General features: G+C 42.9%; 1 protein-coding gene across 1 annotated transcript in view; it reads right to left on the minus strand.

Moving 5' to 3' along the window:
• Plcb1 (phospholipase C beta 1) overlaps positions 1-13,794 on the minus strand; it is a 691,541-nt gene extending 677,747 nt beyond the window's left edge. Inside the window, exon 1 of the mRNA XM_005365666.3 lies at positions 13,384-13,794. Within this exon, the coding sequence (XP_005365723.1) occupies positions 13,384-13,482 (99 nt within the window). The 5' untranslated portion in view covers positions 13,483-13,794. The remainder of the gene's footprint in view (positions 1-13,383) is intronic.
• Between the last annotated feature and the right edge of the window lie 8,599 nt (positions 13,795-22,393).

Here is a 22,393-nt window from a genome sequence, read left to right on the forward strand (position 1 = left end):
CCCAGCACAGGTATTTTTTTTATTATTCTTCCTCCATCAATATCGATAGCTTGCATATTCCATAATGACACTTTTGAAATTCTAAGGTACACCAGATGTATTAAAATGGATTACTGGGCCCTTTCCACAAAATCACTAATAAGTGACTTTTCGCTATGTGTGGGATGTTATCTGGGAATCCACACTTCTAATAAGTTCACAGAGATGCATGTGGTCTAGAGTCGATACTTGGAAAATCACAGTGGTGGGGCTTTGGGTCAGGAAGACAATGACAAGCTAGGCACCGCCCACTATTCGCGTGACAACTCTCCAGCCTTGGACTCACAAAGCAGGTCATGCCGGATGGTTAGTGAGCCCATGGACCTGCTTGTATCTGTTGCACACATATGCACATATTCCCCCATACACACACATAAGAAGTCTCATATGGGGCACAATATATTTCTATGAGCCAGTACAGCTACAAACTCTGATGGCAACACCATGAAAACTTGGTTGTTTTTTTTTAATCTGATAATCTTTTCTAGAGATTTTCCATGTTTGCTTCATGTCTAAGTACTGAAAAATAAAAACTACTTTTTACCAGGCTGAGGTAGGCTACAAGTTGACCTGTGTCTCCTTCCCTGAAATCTGCCTGAAGGACTTAAAGCATGGCCTTATTTAGAGATAGGGTCTTTAAGGATCTGATGATGTTAGAAAGTCTTCAGGGTGGGTGTTAGTCCAAGATGATGAGTATCCTTGCAAGAAGAGAAATCTGGGGCACAAACACAAACTGAAGGAGACAGAAAGAGAAACCAGCTACCTGTAAGCCAAGAAGAGAGGCCAGGAACAACCCCCTTCCCTCTGGCTCTTAGAAGAAAATAAGCTTGCAAATCATCTGCACTTCCAGTTTCCAGAAGCAGGAGGGAAGTTCCTGCTGCAAATCTGTGCTCCTTCCTTAGTGCAGCCCACATAAACTGATAAGAAAATCAGCAGAAGCCTCACGACTAACTTCAGCCACCAGTCCCCTGACATCCCTCGTTCCTTAGCCCCTGTCTGAGGTCTTGGCCAAGACTGAGCACAGTTCTGGCTTCATGGTGATTCTCATGCTTTCATGTGACTAGATTCATGCAATTCTAAAGGTACCAATACTGTAAAATCAACCCAAGCACAAAAACCCTGCAATGCTCTACAGATATTGCCCAAGATGCATATTAGGAAGTGGTAGAGAGAAATATGATGATAACGTACACTGGGATGAAAAAGCTATGCCAAGGAAGGAGAATTCTGAGACAGAATTACAAACATCAACAATACAATTGTGAATACGAAATAAGAACATTATAAATTTAACCTAGGATGTCATATTCATTGCCTTTTTTCCTTGCCATAATGAAATACCCAATGAAAAGCAGCTTGAAGAAAAAGGTTCATTTGGACTGATGGTTTGAGGTAATACAATTTATCACCGTGGGATGGCATGTGACTAGCAGCTCTGTGGTGGTCAGAGAATATGGTACCCACACGCTCACATCTCAGAGAGTCAGAGATAGGGAGTCAGAAGAAGAGCAAATCTATAGCCCTCCCAGGTGTCCCATGATAATCCAGTTCCTCTAGTGAGGCTCCTTCCGTAAGGCCTCCCAACCTTCATCAGCACCACCAGTAGGGTACCAAGTGCTCAAACATAGAAGCTTGTAGGAGACACATGACATCAAACTATAACAGATGTGAAGGCAGAATGCTGAATTAGGATAACTGAGGCAGAATTGCCATGAAAATCATCACTGATGGGTGTTTTCCTCCAGGGCTACAAGAAGACTGGAATTCCCCCCCCCCCAAAAAAAAGAAGGCAAGTAGAGAGCTATGTAGCTTCATTCAGAACAGAGAAAGGAACCAGTGAAGAAACTTACTCTTAACTGAGAGGAAATAAGGAATAAAAGTTCCTTTTGACAGACCATGTAGAAAAACCAAAAGCGTGATTCTTTAAAAACCATACAATGTGTGTCAGACACTGAACTAGGGAAGAAAAGAGAAGCCTAGGCCCCCTGTGTTCCACCTAGACTTTAATTATGTAGCACGTTATCAGACAGGAAAACTGATCTTTTCAATACAGCTCTGGTGGGTATCAAGTAACCATCCTATTTGGCTTTAATTTGCAATGATTTATCACCAATGATGTTGAATATCTTTTTATGTACTTACAAGCTAGCATGCTTGTGGTGGGCAGGGACAAAGAGAGGGAGCGAGGCAGGAGAGGGGCCTGATACATTTTAAATCAGTGAAGAACAGAGCATGTTATTTTAATCAGTGGTTCTCAACTGGGGGTGGTTTTATAACTCCGGGGACTGCTAGAAATATCTAGAAACAATTTTAACATCACAACTCTGGCCTCTATTGGGTAAAAGTCAGATAGGCCACTAGGCATCATATAATACAGGCCAGAAGCTCACAACAGTATTCCCTGTCCCCAAATGTCAGGAATGTGTACACAAGAACCTTGTATTTAATAGCTTCCTATTGACTCTATGTGTAAAAACTTCCCAGGCCAAAGCACTACACAGGCAGGCTCCTGCTACCACACATCACTATCTGAGCCATCCTCCCCATTTGCTTGTCCTGCGTCTCTCCATCAAAGTCCTATGGTCTTTGACTCCTTGCCGTATCTCCACATCCTCTTTCATGGGTGACACAAATCATGTCTCTCATGTCAAGTCCTACATAGTGCACAGGTCTTTTCATTAATAAAACGTCTCAAAAAAGAAACTCCTTCCATATTTTTTATAAATATGTATACCTTTTTTTTTCTGTAACAACCCAATTAGAATAAAATGATTCCTTTGATTGACAAGTATCTATCTCCTCCACTTGCAAGTAAATTCCATGTGGAGAAGAACAAAAACATTTGTCATTATAAATTCATAATACTGTGATACCTTTTAAAATGTATCATCATAATTAAAGCTTGAATATTATCTATGTGAAAGGATTTTTAAAGTGTACAGTAGAAAAAGATGCTACATAGACTCCAACCAATATCACTAGGAGGTAGGGCCTGAACTTGCCAGAAGCCACGGCAAGAAAACTTTCAAAGCAGCGATTAAAAATTTCACACCAAGCCAGGCGGTGGTGGCCCACGCCTTTAATCCCAGCACTCGGGAGGCAGAGGCAGGCGGATCTCTGTGAGTTCTAGGCCAGCTTGGTCTACAAGAGCTAGTGCCAGGACAGGCCCCAAAGCTACAGAGAAACCCTGTCTCGAAAAACTAAAAAAAAAAAAAAATCACACCAATGATGAGAAGATGGTAAGAGATGGGAACAGAGGACACATCCTCAGGGCTGGGGTACAACTCAGTTGGTAGACAGCTTGCACAGCAAGCCTGGTCACCCTCAACACAGTGTGGTGCTACCCAACTGTGCTCCTAGCTCTGACATGTTAGAGGCAAGAGGATAGGCGTTCAAGGGCAAATTCTGCTACACAGCAAATGTGAGAACATTAGATGAGAGAGAGAGAGAGGGAGAGAGAGAGAGAGAGAGAGAGAGAGAGAGAGAGAGAGAGAGAGAACATCTTCGTTGTGGGGGGGGGAGAAGTGAAGGAGGAAAGAAAACTGGGAACACTGTGACGTTTTTATGTTCAGTATGTGGGGGCTAAAGGTTTTGTTTGCTTCAGTTTGGACAGTCAATGTCACCTAAAATCCCCATGCCCTGAGTGAGGCTACCAGGAGCTGATGGAGCCTTCAGAAGGTAGGGACCTATTGGAAGGTGTCCAAAACTGTGGGGCCCTTATCTTTTACTTGCTGGTAATGGGAAGATCTGTTTTTTTTTTTTTGGGGGGGGGGCATTACCCTTATGATATGTGAGCTGCCTTGCCCCCAGGACCAAAAGATTGAAAGCTCTAAAATTATGAGGAGAAATAAATTTCTCCTGATGAGTTGATTATCACGGATACTTGGTATTGTAATGGAAAGCTAGCTAATTAAGCATATCAATTGGTATGTTCTTAGAAGAGATTGAACAGCAGAGAAGCAGATATTGTCAAACGACAGGTGGGCCGGGGACAATGACAATGCCTATAGTCTCAGAAACGTAGGGAAGGAGGCGGGCTGTGAAAGGAGGATGGTGGACTTGCTTCTAGGGCGAAGAGCATAGAAGGGTGCAGGCCCAGGTCCACACTGAAGTTGGAATAGGAAGAAATTTAGTTGTCTGATAACTTTATTGCTTCTGTGAAGAATAACTGATGCCACTGGAGATTTTATTTTAAATAGAAATTTAGATCTGTAGGTTTGTATTATTATTTCCCTCATTTTAGCAATGAAAGTAATATAACTCTCTCCCTGTGAATCATTCTCGCGGCAGAATGCTTTCAGACACATCAATCTTTTATTTCCCTGTAATTCTCTATATTTAGGAATTCCGTGGAGGGTGATTTTCATTGGTTATATGGATGAGCATCTCTAGTAAAATGTTTTTTTAAAAAAAAAACAAGAAACTGTGGTGATAGTCACAGCACAAGCTAGATCAGGTGGCAAGTGCCTATAAGTAAGATAGGGGAAGGCGGGAAGACAGTAAGTTCAAGTCTAGTATCTGCTACATAGTGAGTTAAATGCAAGTCTGAACTTGAGCCAAAGACAGCAGGACTTTGTGAGGCAGAGTTTAATGGGACAGAAAACCTCTTTGGGATTCTGATCACAAAGGGATGAATTCAGGTGAGTAATCACTCGACAGAGCTGGAAAGGCAAACGCAGCAAGCTGTAGATAAGTCTCCACGAATTACTCCAGCCCCTTTCAAAGGCAAGAAAGGCTGCTGAGACCCAACACACCAATTCAGTTAAAGGCTTAACTAGCTGATAAAGGCCTCTACACGGCATAATGAACTCTGACCCAATGTGCCAGCTTTTCAGCATCTCACAGAACTGCAGAAACAATACAATGTAGGAAGTTGGCCTCTTCCATACCCTTGACTTCCAGGATTCACTCCTATCTATCAATTTAATATGCAGTCAGAATCTCAGCCCCAAGGCATTCTGGCACATGGAGTTTAGATGCCCATTTTGTTACAGGAAGTCCTACCTAGTGTGTGTGGGATGGATGCAAAGGCTCAACCACATTCAACTGTACAAATGCACTGTTTACACCAATCACGTTTCTTGAATCAGCTGGACCACTTGCTGACTTGCTCTGTGTACTTATTGCTCTTTTTTAAACTTATATAGCCTCTTCTATTACATGAATAAAAATTGATTTTCTGACATTCATTTTGTAGGTAAGTCTAAAAAATTGTTTTGTTTTGTTTTTTTTAAATTAGCAAAACCGTCTCTTTGAGTCCTCCAGGCCCCAGTGCTGTCCCGTGATACACCCCATGTCCAGTCCAGGTGACAAAGTTTCCTTTGCTCACTGATCCCTTTTCCCCTGGACTTGCTCATAAAACTTCGAGGCAATAAAATGAAACAAAACACTGTGAACTGAGAAAGCCCTGGAAATGGAAAACAGATGTAGGATGTTTTTAATTCTCATTTAATAACAACTACTTATTGTTCTCATTTTATAATAGTCTATTTCCCAATCTATGACATTTTAGCTTCTTGGTAGATGTATACATTTAGTCAATGTCAATTAATATGTAAACTCAAACATTTTTCAAGAACACGAAAATTTTCAAACTAAAACATGAAAAGAAAAAATGAAATATTAGACCTTCTAAAAGATCAAAGGGGGCTGGGGAAAGCTCTTGAATAGCCAGCATTCTTTGTATCCTATTTCAGCTCTTTTTCTCTTTTCTTTCCTCAAGAATTGAATGTGTCCTTAGGATCCTATGAGTAAATAAATGACTTCAGCAATGTGTCTCCAGGTCCTTTGCTCCAGAGACAGAGGCCATCCGGCTCTGATTAAGGAGTCAAACGTTGTAAATCTGCAGTGTATATGGGATTTGTGATATGAGCTGAAAGGCTCCAGGAACCTAACGCTAGCTCAGGTAACAGGAAAACTGATGTTTTCAGCTAGCCAGGGTTTGCATTTAAGTGCACACCCACAGCGCCAGGCAACAACTAGCAGTCGATCCCCTTGCAGTTCTGCACAACTTTACAACTCACAGTTACACCAGACACTTTGGAAAAAGACACGTTTAACTACAGGTTACCAGGTTTACCATAAAAAAAAAAAAAGCAAACTGTTCCTATTCCAATTATGCATTGCCACAGGTAAGTACGATCTGAAGCAATTTATTGATAGGCTACTTTCAAGGGAAAGAGTCAAGAGATTCTAATAGCCAGCAAAAATTAAGTTAAGGCCCTGGGAGTAAACCATATCCGCATCTGGTGTTGGGAACGGGGAATGGTCTGCAGTTAGTGCAGTTCTATTGGTACCTGGGGTGCCAGTGAACTGTTCCCTTTAAAAATGGTTAGTTTGTATTATGCGAATTCTTCCTTAACTTTTACATGCTATAATAATAAAAATAAAATACTAAATTACAAAAATGAAGGCTGGGTACAGCCAACTTCACGGTGTCTGATTAGCATATTATAGTGACCCCGAATTCAATCTCCAGCACAGAAACAGAAATGAAGGGAGGGAAAAAAGGAAGGAAGAAAAATGCATCCTGGCAGCAGCACTCCATGAACCTGCTGAGCTGTGCCAGCAGCTGCCTGTATGCATTACTCTCCCGGCTAAATTCCTAGAGCTGTGTTTCCTCCTGTGGGGCATTCTCCACACCTGCTACACTTTCCAGGCTCAGCCTCGGGACAGATAAGGACCTAATCAGGGGCCATCGAGCAAACGATTCGCCACTTTTGTTGTTGCTGTTGGAGAGAGGGACAATTTCGGCAACAATAAAAATGCTGTAGGCTGGAGAGGTTTGGTTTAGTTTCCATTCAAAATAAAAATAGCTGTCGTAGATTAAAAACAGGCGTAGCCATCGATGGACTTACCAGTCATAAAAAGCTACCCAGAGGGTAGGGATGGTGTTAAGAATGGACTCTGTCTTCTCAGGCTTGCCAGTGATGATGTCCCCAGAGAGTATGTTAGTGACAAGTGACAGCTCTGTGGACGATGATGCATCAGAACACATGACTTGTATTTTTTCTTATATGCATGCTACACTATGATGCCAACCTTAGCTTACCTTCTTCATCTCTCACTTAGAGAAAAGGATACTTTTGTATTTATTTAGATCATTGTCATTACTGGTTGTCAACAGAAAAACCAGAGTTTATTGACGGACAATGAAAGACATTTGAAGGTATTTTTTAAATTTTTATTCATTTGACATGTGTGTGTATGTGTGTGCGCAGGCATAGCATACTATGTACATCATGTGAGTAAAGAAGTAAGCCTGTGGAGGTCAGAAGAGAGTATCAGAGCCCCTGGAACTGAGTTACAAACAGCTATTAACAAACACATGGAGGCTAGAAACTGAACCCAGGTCCTCTGCAAGAGCAGCTAGTGCTCTTAGCTGTTGAGCCATACTTCCAGCCCCTGTGGAGAGGTTTAAGTGGCTCTGAAGAGAGGACTTGATGCCTTCCAGTCAAAACCTCGCCTCTGTGGCTGACCCAATCCGGATCCACCCGCTGTCAACTCAGCTGCTTCATCCATTCCCCATACCCCTTCCAAAGAGAACCTGCTGACTTCCCATTTCATGGTACCTTCCACTCTGCTCCCTTCACTAATCTTGTCAGTATTATCTCAGCATTGTAGAAACCATAACTAATGCTACAGAATACAGAAGTTCTAGTTATGATTTTGTTTAGGATGCTGCCTTAGCCATGGGGTGGTTTCTGTTGTTTGTTTGTTTGTTTGCCTGTTTGGCCTATTATTTAGTTTTTTTTTATTGGGTGGGCATTGAATAAAGGAGGATATAACCTTTTCAAATCCAGGGGGCATCATGAATATAAAACTAGACCTCTAAGCTTCCATAACAACTCCCAGCAACTCAGCCCAGCACTCTTGGCTTCTGGATGGTAGGCTGCCCTTACAAAAACAGGATGTACCATGTGGAATCATTTGTATGTGCATGTGTGTTCATGTGTGCACAAGTGTGTGTGTCTGTATGGGTGTAGGAACAAACTTCTAGATGGGTTGTAAACGGACTTGCTTGTAGAGACTTGATTCTGTTTTGAGTTATATAGACTCATTTTATCTGGAACATCTGAAAATTTTAAAAAGGGTAAAAGTAGATGTCTTTCCTTCTTGAATTACAGAATACAAAGCTGAAACACATATTAAATGGAACGCAAGGAAGGTATGGAAATTATACCTATAGAATCAGAGTGGGATCTTACTGAATACCTCCCCAAAATCTGTATCTCCTTTCTGTTTCCATTTTCATTTGCATAGCTTGGTTGCTTTTTAAACCTCCCTTCTATTGGGGTTCCCATGTGCCAGAAATGATACAAGGAAATCCATATGAAGTTCGGTAGCTCTTCTGTGATATAACAAATGCAACAGGCATGTTATAGTAAAGAAGCATGAGGTTGAGATATGCTAGGCAACTTGCCCACAATGTGAGATGAATTTGGGAAGCAAGGCTGAAAAAAAAAAGATAAAAGAAAAGAAGAATCCCACTGCTGCCCTGGTGGTACATGCCTTTAATTTCAGCACTTGGGAGACACAGGCTAGAGGGTCTTTGTGAGTTCGAAGCCAGCCTGGTCTACAAGGAGAGTTCTAGGACAGCCAGGGCTGTTACACAGAGAAATCCTGTCTTGGAAAAAAAAAACAAATAGAAGAAGAAACAATAGAAGGAATAGCAAAGAGGAAGGGATGGAGGGAGGGCAAGAGATAAGGGGGAAAACTCCCCAGACACCGGAAGATTAAAAAAAAAATAATAAGGTCCTACGTTTGAGAAACTGGCAGCCCAGAGGCTGGGGAGGGGGTTTTTTAACACAGTTTTGGATGATTCCTTTCCTGTTTCATGTCCAATTGTTGAGTAGCAATTTTCTCAGAGATTGAAACATTTCATCCTACAGGGAAGCTTATTAAGCCATAAGATAAACAACTTGAAATAGCTTCAGGAAGTCCCTGAAACTGATCAGATTCACTGGGCCTCTTCCTCCCTAGAGCAAACAATAAAGATTGCTAAGAGTCTTTATCATACAAGCCAAGCTTCCAAGTCGACTCTAAAACAAGACAAGCTACCTAGAAGAAGCAGAAACCAGCCTAGCTGCATGGAAGAGGTTTGGCCCAACTGAGTCACTTGGAAAGAACTCTCTCCATCCTGTTGGGCTGCCTGCGGGCTGTGCAGTGTACTCCAGGTTCACCCAGGCTGAGGTCGGCTTTAGTGAATGCAGATGTCAGTCATTTCTGCTTCTGCAAGTAACCTCTCACCCACATTCTGTAAGTATTCCCAAATGAAGCTTACTGTTCACCGAAGTGGACTCTGGTGGCATCTGTATATTGGTCGGTCGTGGGCTTCCTATCTGAGGTGAGTAGATATGTGTGTAGCATCTTCTCAGGAAAAATTTTGTCCCACAAAACCAATCCACACAGAAGTCAAAACTCAAAGGAGACAAGCATCAAATTCATAATAATAATCTCCGTTTCCCTAAGATGAAGAAAGAAATTGTTGTCCACTGTCTACCTCGCCTCAGCTCTCCTGTTACACCAGAGTACAAAGGGTTAGCCATGTCCCACCTTTAATCTGGTCATATGCAAATACAAAATAAAAAAAAAAACTGTAATTTGCTTTATTGACTGTTATTAGTAAACAAGCAGTCACAATGGGTCAGCTTTCTCGTTTCACCAAGTTCAGGAACATAGGCTCAGCTTTGATGTGACATTAAGTCCACAGCTAGTAGTTTTAAAATATTACAAGATTCCAAACCTTCCCTCACATGTAAGGCTCTTCCATAATAAGACAGCAAGTGTCTGGCTGAGTATTACAGAGTCTCTGCAGACCCCAGCTCCTGTTCGTAGCCACTTGATACCTATTGTCATCTGTTCGCGTCTTTGTCAGTGACAATCATCCTTAGAACATCCAAAACCTCACCAAGACAGGTTGTGCATGGCACAGCACTGTGTAGGCGACACCTCCTATTCCATATGGTGGTCAGCAAAACATGACTAGTGGTTATGTTATGTAGCAGTACTTCACCATCATAAATAGCCCCCAACACATCACTTTCAATTCTCCATATGCACTGTGCTGTCTACTAGGAGAGTAGAAATCTATGGGAGCTGCCCACACTCCCTCTTTACCACGGGACTCTACTGCTTTCACAGCACAGCAGGTATACAAAGGGCTGCTACGTTGTTTGAAGCATTTATGTTTCTTCTAGACAAGGAAATGGGATGTTCCTTTGGGTTAGAAATGGGGAGCATTTCCCCCAAGACAGTGTCAAAAGTTAAAAGACAGAAACTCTCATAACTTTATGACACAAAATCAAACCAGAAACTCTCTCAAACCTGGGGAACATGAGAGGAAGAAAGGAAGAAGGGAGGGAAAGAAGGAAGGAAAAGAAAGGAAGGAAGGAAGAAGGAAGGAAGGAGGAAGGAAGGAAGGAAGAAAGGAAGGAAGAAGGAAGGAAGGGAAGAAGGAAGGAAGGAAGAAGGAAGGAAGGAAGGAAGATAGAACTCTTCACTCATTACCTATCAAGTGTAATTCTGTGCGTTAGTCCTTCCAGTCTGAGTACTGATGATGTTTCAGTCAATAACCCTGTCTGGGATTATTTATCTAACAATACTGCCCCACTGGAGTGTTCCCAATTTCTAGATGACATATCTCTCAAAATGTAAGCATAGAGATCAACTGAGACTCACAAGTCAGTGAGCATTTACGTAAGCCAAGAAGTCCCAGCAACAGTTCATTCACAGACTTTCCCTGATCATATACAGAGTATTATTTCTCAGACTGGCAGCGGCAGCCGCTGCCATATCACCTACCTACCGCACTGTGGGAAAGGAACACTCTCAAGCCCTTCCTCAGAGCTCAATCAGAAACTGGATGGACCCAGCAATTCCAGGACTACCAGGCCTTCTGGATGCTTCTGAGGGGGGAGTGGGGAGAGTGTGGATCACCGAGGCTTCCCACAAACTGTTCCACCAAATGCATAGGAGATGCAGCACTACCAGTTTTGTATAAAAGACAACAGAAGTTCACTGTGATTATTGGTGTAAAGTCACACTGCTAACAGATGACAGAACCCAGACCCTGGCTGCATTCAAAATTGGGTATTCTTTGTCTGGAAAGCACCACTTCACAAAGATGCATGAGAAACAGCCAGCCGGATCAAACTGACTTGGTTCTAAAAGAAGAAATACAACCGAGAAAGACGAGAGAGGGGGTACGCAGGGTCTACAAATGATAACTAGAAAGTCTGGATGCCTCCTAGGGCACAGATCACAGAGAGCAAGAGAGCGAGCGTGCCTGCGGGGCACTTTTCTGAAGTCCAGTTAACTCATCCTCTGGGTTCAATCTGTTTTCTCTTTAAGACTCGCTCTCTCCAAAGTGCCTGCCTCCTTCACACAAGCCTCCCCAGAAACTCACTGTTGCAGTGATGGGAGGATGCTTCTCACCTCTCCCTTCTCCTAGGGCTGACTAGTGGCTTCTCCATCACTCCCAGGGCATCATTCAATCTCTCCCATCTGCGTTTTGATGATTTTGGTCTCTTCTATTTAGTACGTCCAGTCTATAACAGGAGAGGTGTTATCTACTTTCTCCATCACCCCACAAGGGAGTTCAAGACAGGCACTGATAAATGAGCATGAAATGTTTGTTACATAAACACATGCAATACAAATCACCCACCTGGTTATCTATATCCTTCCTTCTCAATATGTTACTATCTCACAAACCAGAATTCATGGAGGATTAAGATATAGTTTTAAAACCATGAGTTTTGTAAGGAATTCCAGAGCCTATAGCTGAAACCACCCCTTTTTCACTCTGGGACTCTGCTCTCCTCTCCCCCCTTCTTCTCTCTGCTTTACCATTCCCTCTCTTTTCCTGAGCCACCATTTTATTAGCTCTTTACTTAAGTACGTCTAGATGGGCAAGAACATTCTACTTGTTGATCTGTGCTTTCCTTTGGTTTTCTTGACATAAAACAATTCATCTGTGTCTGAATTTGTTGTCGAGAGCCTATTCCATTTAGACTGGGGCAGAAAAGAGTGCAAAGCTCCCGGCAAAGAGAGTGTGTTTACATCCCTGCCTACATCCTTTCATAATTGGCATGAGATTTTAAGGAGGCTATGGCTCATCCCGCAACTGGACAAAATATAGGCACAGATGCACTCAGCTAAGTAATTGGATTCACTACCTGGAATATTTAAATTGTTTTCAGACACTAGAAATTGGCTTAAGAAGATTAAAGTAAAATACCCGGGAGGATAACAGGCTGTAATTTACGAGGTGGGAAATCTTCTCAGTGAGAAGACCGGCTCATTCTCCTACAGCTGCTTCTGATGAGAAATGTATTCATCATTAGGACTTAATTTCTCTACAACCTGACAGCTCGGGTGTATTCAGGTGAGTTGTTCTTACCAAACCGTTTTGGACGACACCCAGGAAGCTAAACTGATAGAGTAATGTGCACCCCATTAGCGTTTTCAGTAAGAATTCTTTAAGTGTTCTGCAGAAAACAAGGGTAGAGGAAAGGGGGCGGTCATAAGAAGTCCTGGGATCTGGACTGTAGATGAAGCAGTGGAGTCCCAGGGCTGGACAGGATCTGTCCTATACAGCAGAGGGTGCAAGTAGATCAGAAGGTGAAGTTGGGAGTCTATTTCCAAGTAAAGACTTAAGCAAGCTCATTTCTCAAAACCTGGCCCTCTCTGCAGGCCCATTCTGGGCTCCTCGGTCCTAACAGCTTCTCATTTGCTCACTAACCTGCCTCTAGTCTGCCCTCTCCAGCCCTTTCCAAGGCCCCTCACTCTGGAACCAGGCGCTAAAGTTTGGCATCAACGACCACCTGTCGGCTGTACTGCTGTGTCTTCTGCCGAGTGGCCAGCATAAAAATGCTAAAGGGCTATCGGTAATTGCAAGGTGTTGGAACTGGGTGGTAGGTATTCCTTCTTGAAAGAGGGCAAAGGAGGTAACAGAGCTCCTTAGCCAGCAGAGAGGAGTGCGTCTAGTTCTTTCCAGCGTTATCCAGCTGGTCCTAACTTCATGCTCTTTCCAAACTCTCAGGACTCGACACCGGGGAAAGCCTGTCCCTCCAGTTCCACTGGCCCCAAAGACTTAAATCCCTCAGGAGGCAGGCGCTGGCCAGACCCAGCAAGGATGTCAACTCCAAATCCCCTAGGAGGAAGAGAGCGCGCGCGAAGCTGTCACCCTCTGTCACCCAGCTGGGCAGCTGGCAACCTGTGCGCCCCGGGCTGCCCGCGCCCGCTCGAGCGCCCCATTGCATAACGCGCCCCTCGCCCCACCCCCACGCAGCCCGCCCTCGGGTGCCCGGCCCGCGCCCCACCGCGCCGCCCCTCACTTACATCATCCCACTTGACGAATTTGGTGCCCTTCTTGAGGCTGTCGGACACGCACACTGGCTTGAGTTGCAAGGCGTGCACTCCGGGCTGTGCCCCAGCCATCTGGGCTCATCGGGGTTCCGGGCAGCCCGGGCGAGCGCGGCGGGGATGAGGAACGGAGCTCCGGGCACGGGCGGGCTCGGCTTTCGGCTCAGCAGGCTCTGGGCTCCGCTGCCCGCCGGCCTCCCGGCCTCTTGGCCTCCGCACCTCTGGCCGGCACCGCTCAACAAGCGGGACGCGCGAGGGCGCAGCAACCGGCCATGCCCCGGGCGGGACGCAGGGTCGAGAGCCCGCGGGGTCTGTGCTGCCTCAGAAGACGCGACGGAACAGAGCCCGGCAGTGCGAGCCGCCCGCCGCCGGATCCTGCTTGGCCGCCGCCTCGAAGCGCACCATTCAGCACATCCTCTGTGCCCAGAGGGAGCGCGCGAGTGACACGCTCCGGTCCCCTCCTCCCTCCGCTCCTCCCGCCCCTGCTCCGCCACCCTCGCTCGCGGTCCTCCTCCCCCAGCTCCCTGCCCAACTTTGAGCGCTGGGTCAATGGCGGGAAGCGGGGACGCAGCGGCACCTCCCGGCTCCCGGGCCCCACTGCAGCCGACGCCTGCGCCACGCGCCCTCTGAGCATGCCCCGTGCCGGTGGCCGGCTTGATGTTCCCGGGGCTTTTCCGATAACCAGGGTGAGAGCCTGGATGTTACCTTAGCGGATCCTAACCTCTAAGAAAAGAAAAGAAGGACGTTGGCGGGGAATGGGGAAGAGAGCCTTTGTCTTTCCTTCTCGCTAGTGCTCACCAGTCTTTTCAAAAAGAGGGTTATTATTTATATAGAGAAGCACTTGAGAGATTAAAAGCGAAAACTCCATAGAAACCTCACCCCACCAAAAGTGGGTAGTGTGCTAGTCTGGATGGAAAGTTCATCTTGGGGAAACGAAGCTTTAATTTCCCAAGGAAGATGAAAGGTGTGGGGAGCGGGAAGGGGTGGGGATCATATAGAAACATAGGTGCCAAGATGTCTGTCTTCACTCCCAAAGTTGATAAAGGCAAGGGTTTGAGAGGGTGGGAACAACTGGAACCTTCATCCATCACAGGGGTGGAGGGTGGGGCCTAACGTGGTAAATCCACTTTAGAAAGTAATTTCTGTGTAGTGTTAAACATTTACTTATCACACAATCCAGAAATTCTACTTGTAAGTTTTTGCTCAAGAAAACCAGGAACATGCACGCGCGCGCGCGCGCGCACACACACACACACACACACACACACACACACGACCAGCAATGTTAAAGGCAACTAACTAGAGAGACAGCTTTAGTGTGTTCGTGTGTTCCCCAAATTAGAATACTATTCCATGATGAGAAGGGACAGACACTCAAGAACATAGCCATGAGTGTACGAAGTTTAAGCTTGGTGAGACAAGCCAGACAAGACTGTGCATCAAGATGCTGTTTTTGGGTCTAGAGGATAGGCAAGGTGTTCAGTGGTGACAGAAAGTAGATGAGCTAGGTGCCTGTGGCCAGGGGTGGGCAAAGATTGGCACAAGAGGCAAACGGGGGCTTTTGAAAATGATGGAAGAAGCTTCTGTAGCTCTGTGTTTACAATTGGCAAACCTCTCAAGACCAGACACATAAAATGAGTGAATTTTGTTGTAGTAAAGATTACCTTAAAGGCCGATTTTAGAAAAAAAAGAAACTGTATGAACAAGAGGTTCTGGTAAAGCGGTCTGGGCAGTCTCAGCACTTGCCAGCAAGCCTGAGAGTTTCAGTTCCATCTCCCAACTCTGCATGGCGGAAGGAGAGAACTGACTCCCCAAAACTGCACTCCGATCTGCACACCTATACCATGGCACACTAGGGTAAATGGGTGTGCTCTTGTGCATGTAAAAAGAAAAACAGGGGAAGCATTACTTTCTTTCTTCCTTCTCCGTGTGCTTAGTTCCCGTGTCTCTGTGGATCATAGTTTATAAACCCCATCAAAAGACTATCAAATATACCTGAAAGGAGGGCGTATCCCAGGCTAGATAGTTTGCCTTATATGCAGAGACTACTGGTGTGAACCCCAAGTACCACTTAAATATACATAGGTAGACAGACAGACAGATGACAAATTATCAATAGATAAGGTGGATAACCAGCAATATTCTTGGAACTATCATAATTAAAACCATTAAATCCTGTCATCATTGGTGGCTTTGTGTTGTTCTTGGAACAACTTGCCATAAAAAAAATAAAAAGCATTACATGACTATCTCATTTCATTCTGACGCTGCATTACCAAAACAGAACAGGAACCTGATAGCCATAGTCCTTCAAAAATAGTGGTCTTGACCCACTAGTTACCTCCCAGGGGACAAGGCTCTCATCTTCACTTCAGTCTTTATTGTCAAAGACTTCAATAAGTCTCTACTTCCAAGGCTCCTTCTCAATTATCCTTACAACACACCCTACCAGGTTATTCTTCTCCAGTCTGCACTGTCCTTGTCTTGCTTCTCCATCAATTATTTCATCACCCATTGGAGTAATTATGACCCAGAGACGGAGGATAGAACCAAGCATGATTGAAGGAAAAAAGAAGGAAAAGAAAAGTCAAGGTGATGATGCCTAACGATATTCTTCTATACTCATAGACTGTTGCCTAGCCCAATTGTCATCAGACAGGCGTCATCCAGCAGCTGATCAAAACAGATGCAGACCCTATAGCCAAACATTAGTTGGAACTAGGGGAATCCTGTTGAAGAGGAGGCAAAAGAATTGTAGGTGTCAAGGACACCATAAGAAAACCTGGTCTCATAGGGGCTCACAGAGACTTATCTGACGAGGGACCCTGCATGGGACTGACAGAGGCCCTCTGCATATATGTTATAGTTGTGTAGCTTGGTCCTCTTGTGGGACTCCTAACAGTGGGAGCAGGGGCTGTTCCCAACTCTTTTACAGGTTTTTGGTTCCCTACTCTCCATACTGGGTTGCCTTGTTCAGCCTTAATGCATGAGGTGGTGCTTAGTCTTACTGAGCCTTGAAATGCCATGTTGATACTCATGGGAGACTTGTCTTTTTGGTGACAGAAACAGAGAAAGAGTGGATGGGGGGGACAGTAGGGTGTTGGGGGCAAGGACCAGGAGGAAAGGAGGGAGGAAATATTGCAGTGGGATAAAAAGAAGAAAAGAAAGGAAGGAATAAAGAAACAAGAGAAATGTTAATAAAAATGATGGTGAGGGCTAAAGATGTTCCTGGTACTTTTGAAACTGTTTTCTACCTTCAATAATTTAATTCTCATATTAACCCTAAACACTGTATCTCTTTAGTTTCTTTATTTTTATACTTGAAGAAAAATAAGCAGAGAAAGAGAAAATGGTTGCCTGAAATTTTCAGTCAGTAAATGAGAGAGCCAATGACCAAACCTGGAGATTTTGGCCCCCCAGTCTACAGATGCAATCACCACAATAATCTATCTTCAAAAGTAATTATAAAGACCAAATACAATCAAGGGTGTTAAGTCCCTGCTACATACCATAAATCAATAGTAGTTAACATACTTAAAATTATTCTAAATTTATAATAAATTGCCTTTATGAGCCCTAAAATAACTGAGTGTTTAAAATAGTACCCTAATTCTGTGGTCTGTGATTCAGTCAGCTACGTTTTTACATTGATTCTATAAACTCTAATCAGATCCATTTTCATCACTAACCTTCTAGAATTGAAAAGCTCTCTTTCCTCATGAATAAATGAGTTCTAATTGCGACTAAGCGTCAGGGTTCCTCTGACCTTGTCTGTTTGAAAGAATGGAGAAACAGGAAGAAAACCACATGGGTTTTGCTTTGTAATGAGCTCATCTTGGTCATAGTAAAAGCCCTCATTTATGCTGCTTCTCTCTCCTCTCCTCTCCTATCCTCTTCCTCCCTCCCTCCCTCCCAGTCACCCTCCCTCCCTCCCTCCCTCCCTCCCTCTCTCTACCTGCCTGACAGGGATTGATATAATCCACACAGCAACTTTGGGGATTATCTATTGAAGAAGGTAGAGCTACTGCTTGCCAGAGTCCCTTAATAGCTTTGTGGAAGGTCACTCTGATGACTTACTCATTTGTCCAAATCAGCGATGTAATTATGAAATATATTTATAGTGTTTGAGCCAAGAATTAAATGTCATTGGCATCATGGTAATAATTATACTCTATATTAATAGAAGAAATAAAGCTTACGTATCTTAGATGGTAAATAAGAAAATACGCCCCTGATGGCCTTGCTTGGCAAGTTCTGACTCAGTGAGCACTGTTATCCAGTGAAATATGGAGATGGGCAGAGCCCCAAAGAAGACAACATGAAATTATCACCAGCACGTGGAAGGGATCCATATTTTTTGCTTTCCTGCAGGCGCTTATTTGCACCCTTTCTTTAAAGCAAAATACACTTCCCTAAATTATATTACAAAAAAAAAATACTGTTAGTGGCGTTACAAAAACAATGGTAATTTTTTTTCTTCTTGAAAAAATGACCATGAGTTTATTTAAGTGCTGCTTTACCCTTCACTTAAAGCAAAGGCTTTCATTGAAGTTGGCTGACTGCCTTAAACACAATTCAAAAAAAAAAGGAATCTTGACACTCACATTCAAAAATGTTTAAAGAGAGACACTTAGCAGAATCTGGATTTCACAGAAAATATCAGTGTTAGGGGAGGAAGGCTGCAGAAGGAATGCCTTGCACTCAAAGGGAGTGTCCCCACCTCCTTCTCTCCCTGCTATCTCTGACCCATGGATGGAGTGACATAAGGACCAAAGCACAATTTCCATGAGTCAGTGTCTCTCCCAGACATGGATCATCCCCGTCTTTAAAGATAAACATCACACTTGCTTCTTGCTTCAAATGCAACCACCAAGTTTTGGCTCTCCAGTGATGCCTATGTCATAAGAGACAGAATCTAACGATTTCTTTCTGTTTTCATGCTTTGGGATGCTCTGAATGGATTCAATTTTTTTTTTTCAAAAGGTTTGCCTTATGTTTGATTTGTAATAAATTCCAAATTAAGCTAAAATTAAATTCTGTATTTCTCTATATTCTTTTCCATCATGTACACAGACTTCAGTTGCAATTGCTGATGTAGTAGCAGCTGAAAGACACAGGAACCATTCCATAGTATTTTTTTAAGAGCTTGGCACGCATCAGCACGGACACCAGGACTCCTTTCTCTAACATTGCCTCACTCAACTACAACTATCCCACCTCAAGAACTAAAACAAACTTTGCTAGCACCCTTGGTTGTAAACATTAATTGTATTACTTAATCTTATAGGGTGGTCAGGAGAGTAGCTGATCAAAGGGTTCCTACTGAAAATCGCTACCTGCTTCCCAGTGCTAATTCTTAGTGTCTAAAAGTAGTAGGACTCCAGTTTAATTCAGAGTCACTTGCCTTCCCACATCTTCCTGTTGCCTGGAACGTAGGCTTGACGGAGCACACATTGCTCAAGAAACACCTTGAGAACTAAAGCTAGGGATTTGACAATAGGTGAGTCTTCTAATCACTCTAGGATCTTGGAACACTTAGATTTAAATATGAAAGTAGGAAGCTTTGGTCACACTTAAGCCCTCTGATTTAAAACCTTTTGTTGTTGCTTTGCTTGTGGATCGAGAATGAATCCTTGCTTATACAGCCACAAGTAAGAAGGCCCAGTAACCTCTGGTGCTGGTGCTGTCTCTCCAAGTGGGGATTTCAATGAGAATGGGCCATAGGCTCATAAATTAGAATATTTGGTCCTCATCAGTTGATGGAACTGTTTGGGAAGGATTAGGTGTGGTCTTGTTGGAGGAAGTGTGTTCCTGGGGTGAGATTTGAGGTTTTAAAAGACTTGCACCATTCCCGGTGTGCTCTCTGCCTCATGCTTGCACAACAAGATGTGTGTTCTCCGCTGTTTCTGACACACGCCTTTGCTCAGCTGTGTGTGGTGAAATCTAACCCTCTGAAACCATGAGCTGTTAGAGGAGCTCCCACAGCTCATCCTGGCCACCTAGCTAGCTTACCGCTGAAATAATCACACAGAAACTGTATTATTTAAATCACTGGTTGGCCCATTAGCTCTAGTTTCTTAGTGGCTAACTTTTACATTTTAATTTAACCCATCTCCATTAATCTGTGTGTTTCCACGTGGCAGTCGCTTACCTGCAAAGTTTCAGCATGTCTGACTGTGGTGGCTCCATGGCATCTCTTCACTCCACCCTTCTTTATCCCAGCATTCAGTTCCGTCTTTCCTGCCTACCTAAGTTCTGCCCTATCAACAGGCCAAGACAGACTCTTTATTCATTAACCAATAAAAGCAACACACAGACAGAAGGCCCTCCCACAACAATAAGCCCAATTAAATGCTTTCCTTTATAAGTTGCCTTAGTCATGGTATTTTGCTATAGCAATAGGAAAGTAATTTAAACGCTACAAGTTCTCTCATTACCTTTCAATGTTTTTGTCAGCAGATTGGGGAGGATCTTTTGTTTTATTATCATGTATTTTACAGGGTTCTGGTCCTAATGCAATTGCTGGTTTTGAGTCATTCTACTTTGAAATTTCTTTGCATGGCTTTCCTAAAGATCAGGACAGAATTGCTGGTTTTTATAGTGAAGAACTGTACTTAAAACATATATGAGTATGGATCATAAGGGAGCTAGCATAGTGATGTACTTTATTTAAAATGAATCCCAATGCTACTGCAGCAGCTACATAATTCCACTGCATATCACCAGTTATGTCAATCTGCCACGATTATAGAAATGTGAAGTCTCACTTTTTCTCACTTGAATATCTTTTTTAGATGAATGTGGATATCATGGATGCTAGGGAATTAGCAGACAAGGCTTTGGCCAATTTTATTTTCCATTTTACTAAAGTGTGCAGCTCAAATTGTTTTCTAGTATTCCTCTGATTTGAAAGACCAAAATAGATGAAGAATCTGTCATTGTTGATCAGGTTGTGTGATGCCAAATCCACATAGGAAGAATATTTGCAATCCCAAAAAGATGTACTGGGTTTACTGTTTAAAACACTGAACTTTTGAAACAATTGTCTTAGGATTATTATTGCTGTGAAGAAAGACCATGACCAGAAGCAAGTTGTGCAGGAAACAGTTTATTTTCCTCACACTTCCATGCCACAGTTTATTATCCTGGGCAGTAAGGGCAGGAACTCAAGCAGGTAGAACCTCATGTAGAAGCCATGGAGAGATACTTCTTCCTGGCTTGCTCCTTCTGGCTTGCTCAGCCTTCTTTCTTATAAAACCCAGAACCACAAGTCCAAGGGTGGTACCACCAACAATGGTCACTAATTAGAAAAATATCCTACATGGTTTCCTACCATCCCATCTTGTGGAAGCATTTTTTTATTGAGGTTCTCTCCTCTCAGATGGTTTGAGCTCATGGCAGGTTGATATAAAACAACTCGGCACAATAACTGAATATAATTCACTATGTCTATGTGCACTTCGAGTAAATGTAAAGATTTTATGAAAGTGTGTGCATTTCCCTACCAAATATTATCCATATTACAGTAAGACAAGTGTCAGGTAAATATGGGCCAATATTCACAAAGAACATGAAAAGGCAGCTAAGATGGGGGCAGGTGACCGTGATTATGCTGCAAATACAAAAATAACTTGGAAAATGGTTTCCTTAAAATTACAGGAAAAATAAAACAAACAAAAACCCAGACATAAATATGAAGACACACAAAATATATAGGCCAAAAAGACAAAAAGAAAAATAATAACTGATTTAAAAGCAATTAATTGCTTTTTTGCATTTATCATTAAAAGAAATAAGTTGCCAGACAGTAGAGGAAACCCTTGTATTGAGTTTTACTCTGCTGTTTGAGGTATTTGACACAGAACCAGAGTGAAACAGATGAGACCTCGCATCATCTCATGCCTTATTTCTAATCTTGCCCATGAATGGTTTGATGCTAACTCCTGGTTCCTTTTCACAATAGCTTATTAGATAGTGTACAATTAGTAGCTCTAATGGCAAACATTTTCTGTCAAGGGTTAGAGCATAAGTCCTTCAGACTCTGTGACCTTTCTGGCGGTTTCTATCACTGGTACTTCACCATTACAGACCGAAAACACCCCAGTGAGAAGTATGTGTCTGTGGTCCAATGAGGCTTCATTTAAAAAAAATAATTAAAACTGTATTGTAAAGAATGTTCAAATAAAAAAAATTACATGGTAACATTAACCAGACCCAAACTTGACACATGTCAATGAACTTCATCCAGTCAGAGTAGCCATTCTGAGGCTGAAATTTCTTATTTGTCACCATCGATATTATTTTTATGAACTTACACACACACACACACACACACACACACACACACACACGAGAAAGACTAGAAAACAATAAACTTCATATCTTCTTTAATGACTCACATGTCCATTATCTGCATCCCAACTTTCTCTACACCTAATATTAATTTTTCTCCTCCTTTCTAAATCTTACACCACACCCATATATGGACACATGTGCAAGGGCTCGTGCACAGGCTCATTATTAGCATATGTGAGAGAACAGGCCATTTTTTTTTCCTTCTGAGATTCCCTGACCTCTTTTAGTGTTGTTTATTATAAGCCCATTCTTTAAATTTTGTGATTTACTTTTATTTTAATTTAGAACTGAATAATATTCTGTTCTACATACGTATGAGGTTTTCTTTGTCCATTTTTCTATGAATGGACAACTAGGTTAGTTCCTTTTCATTGATATAATGAATACAGCAGTGATAAACGCAGGGGTATAAATATCTAGACGGTGGGATATGGAGTTCTCAAGATATATATTTAAGACTGAAATAGTCGGGTCATGCACTCACATGTTCTACTTTTATTTTATGAAGAAATTTCCAAAGTGATTTCCATAATTGCTATATTATTTTTGCACCCCCATCAACAGTGACTAAGTTTCGCTCTCTCTCTCTCTCTCTCTCTCTCTCTCTCTCTCTCTCTCTCTCTCTCTCTCT

The sequence above is a fragment of the Microtus ochrogaster genome, unplaced genomic scaffold (assembly GCF_000317375.1).
Source record: "Microtus ochrogaster isolate Prairie Vole_2 unplaced genomic scaffold, MicOch1.0 UNK3, whole genome shotgun sequence".
NCBI classification, from domain to species: Eukaryota; Metazoa; Chordata; class Mammalia; order Rodentia; family Cricetidae; genus Microtus; species Microtus ochrogaster.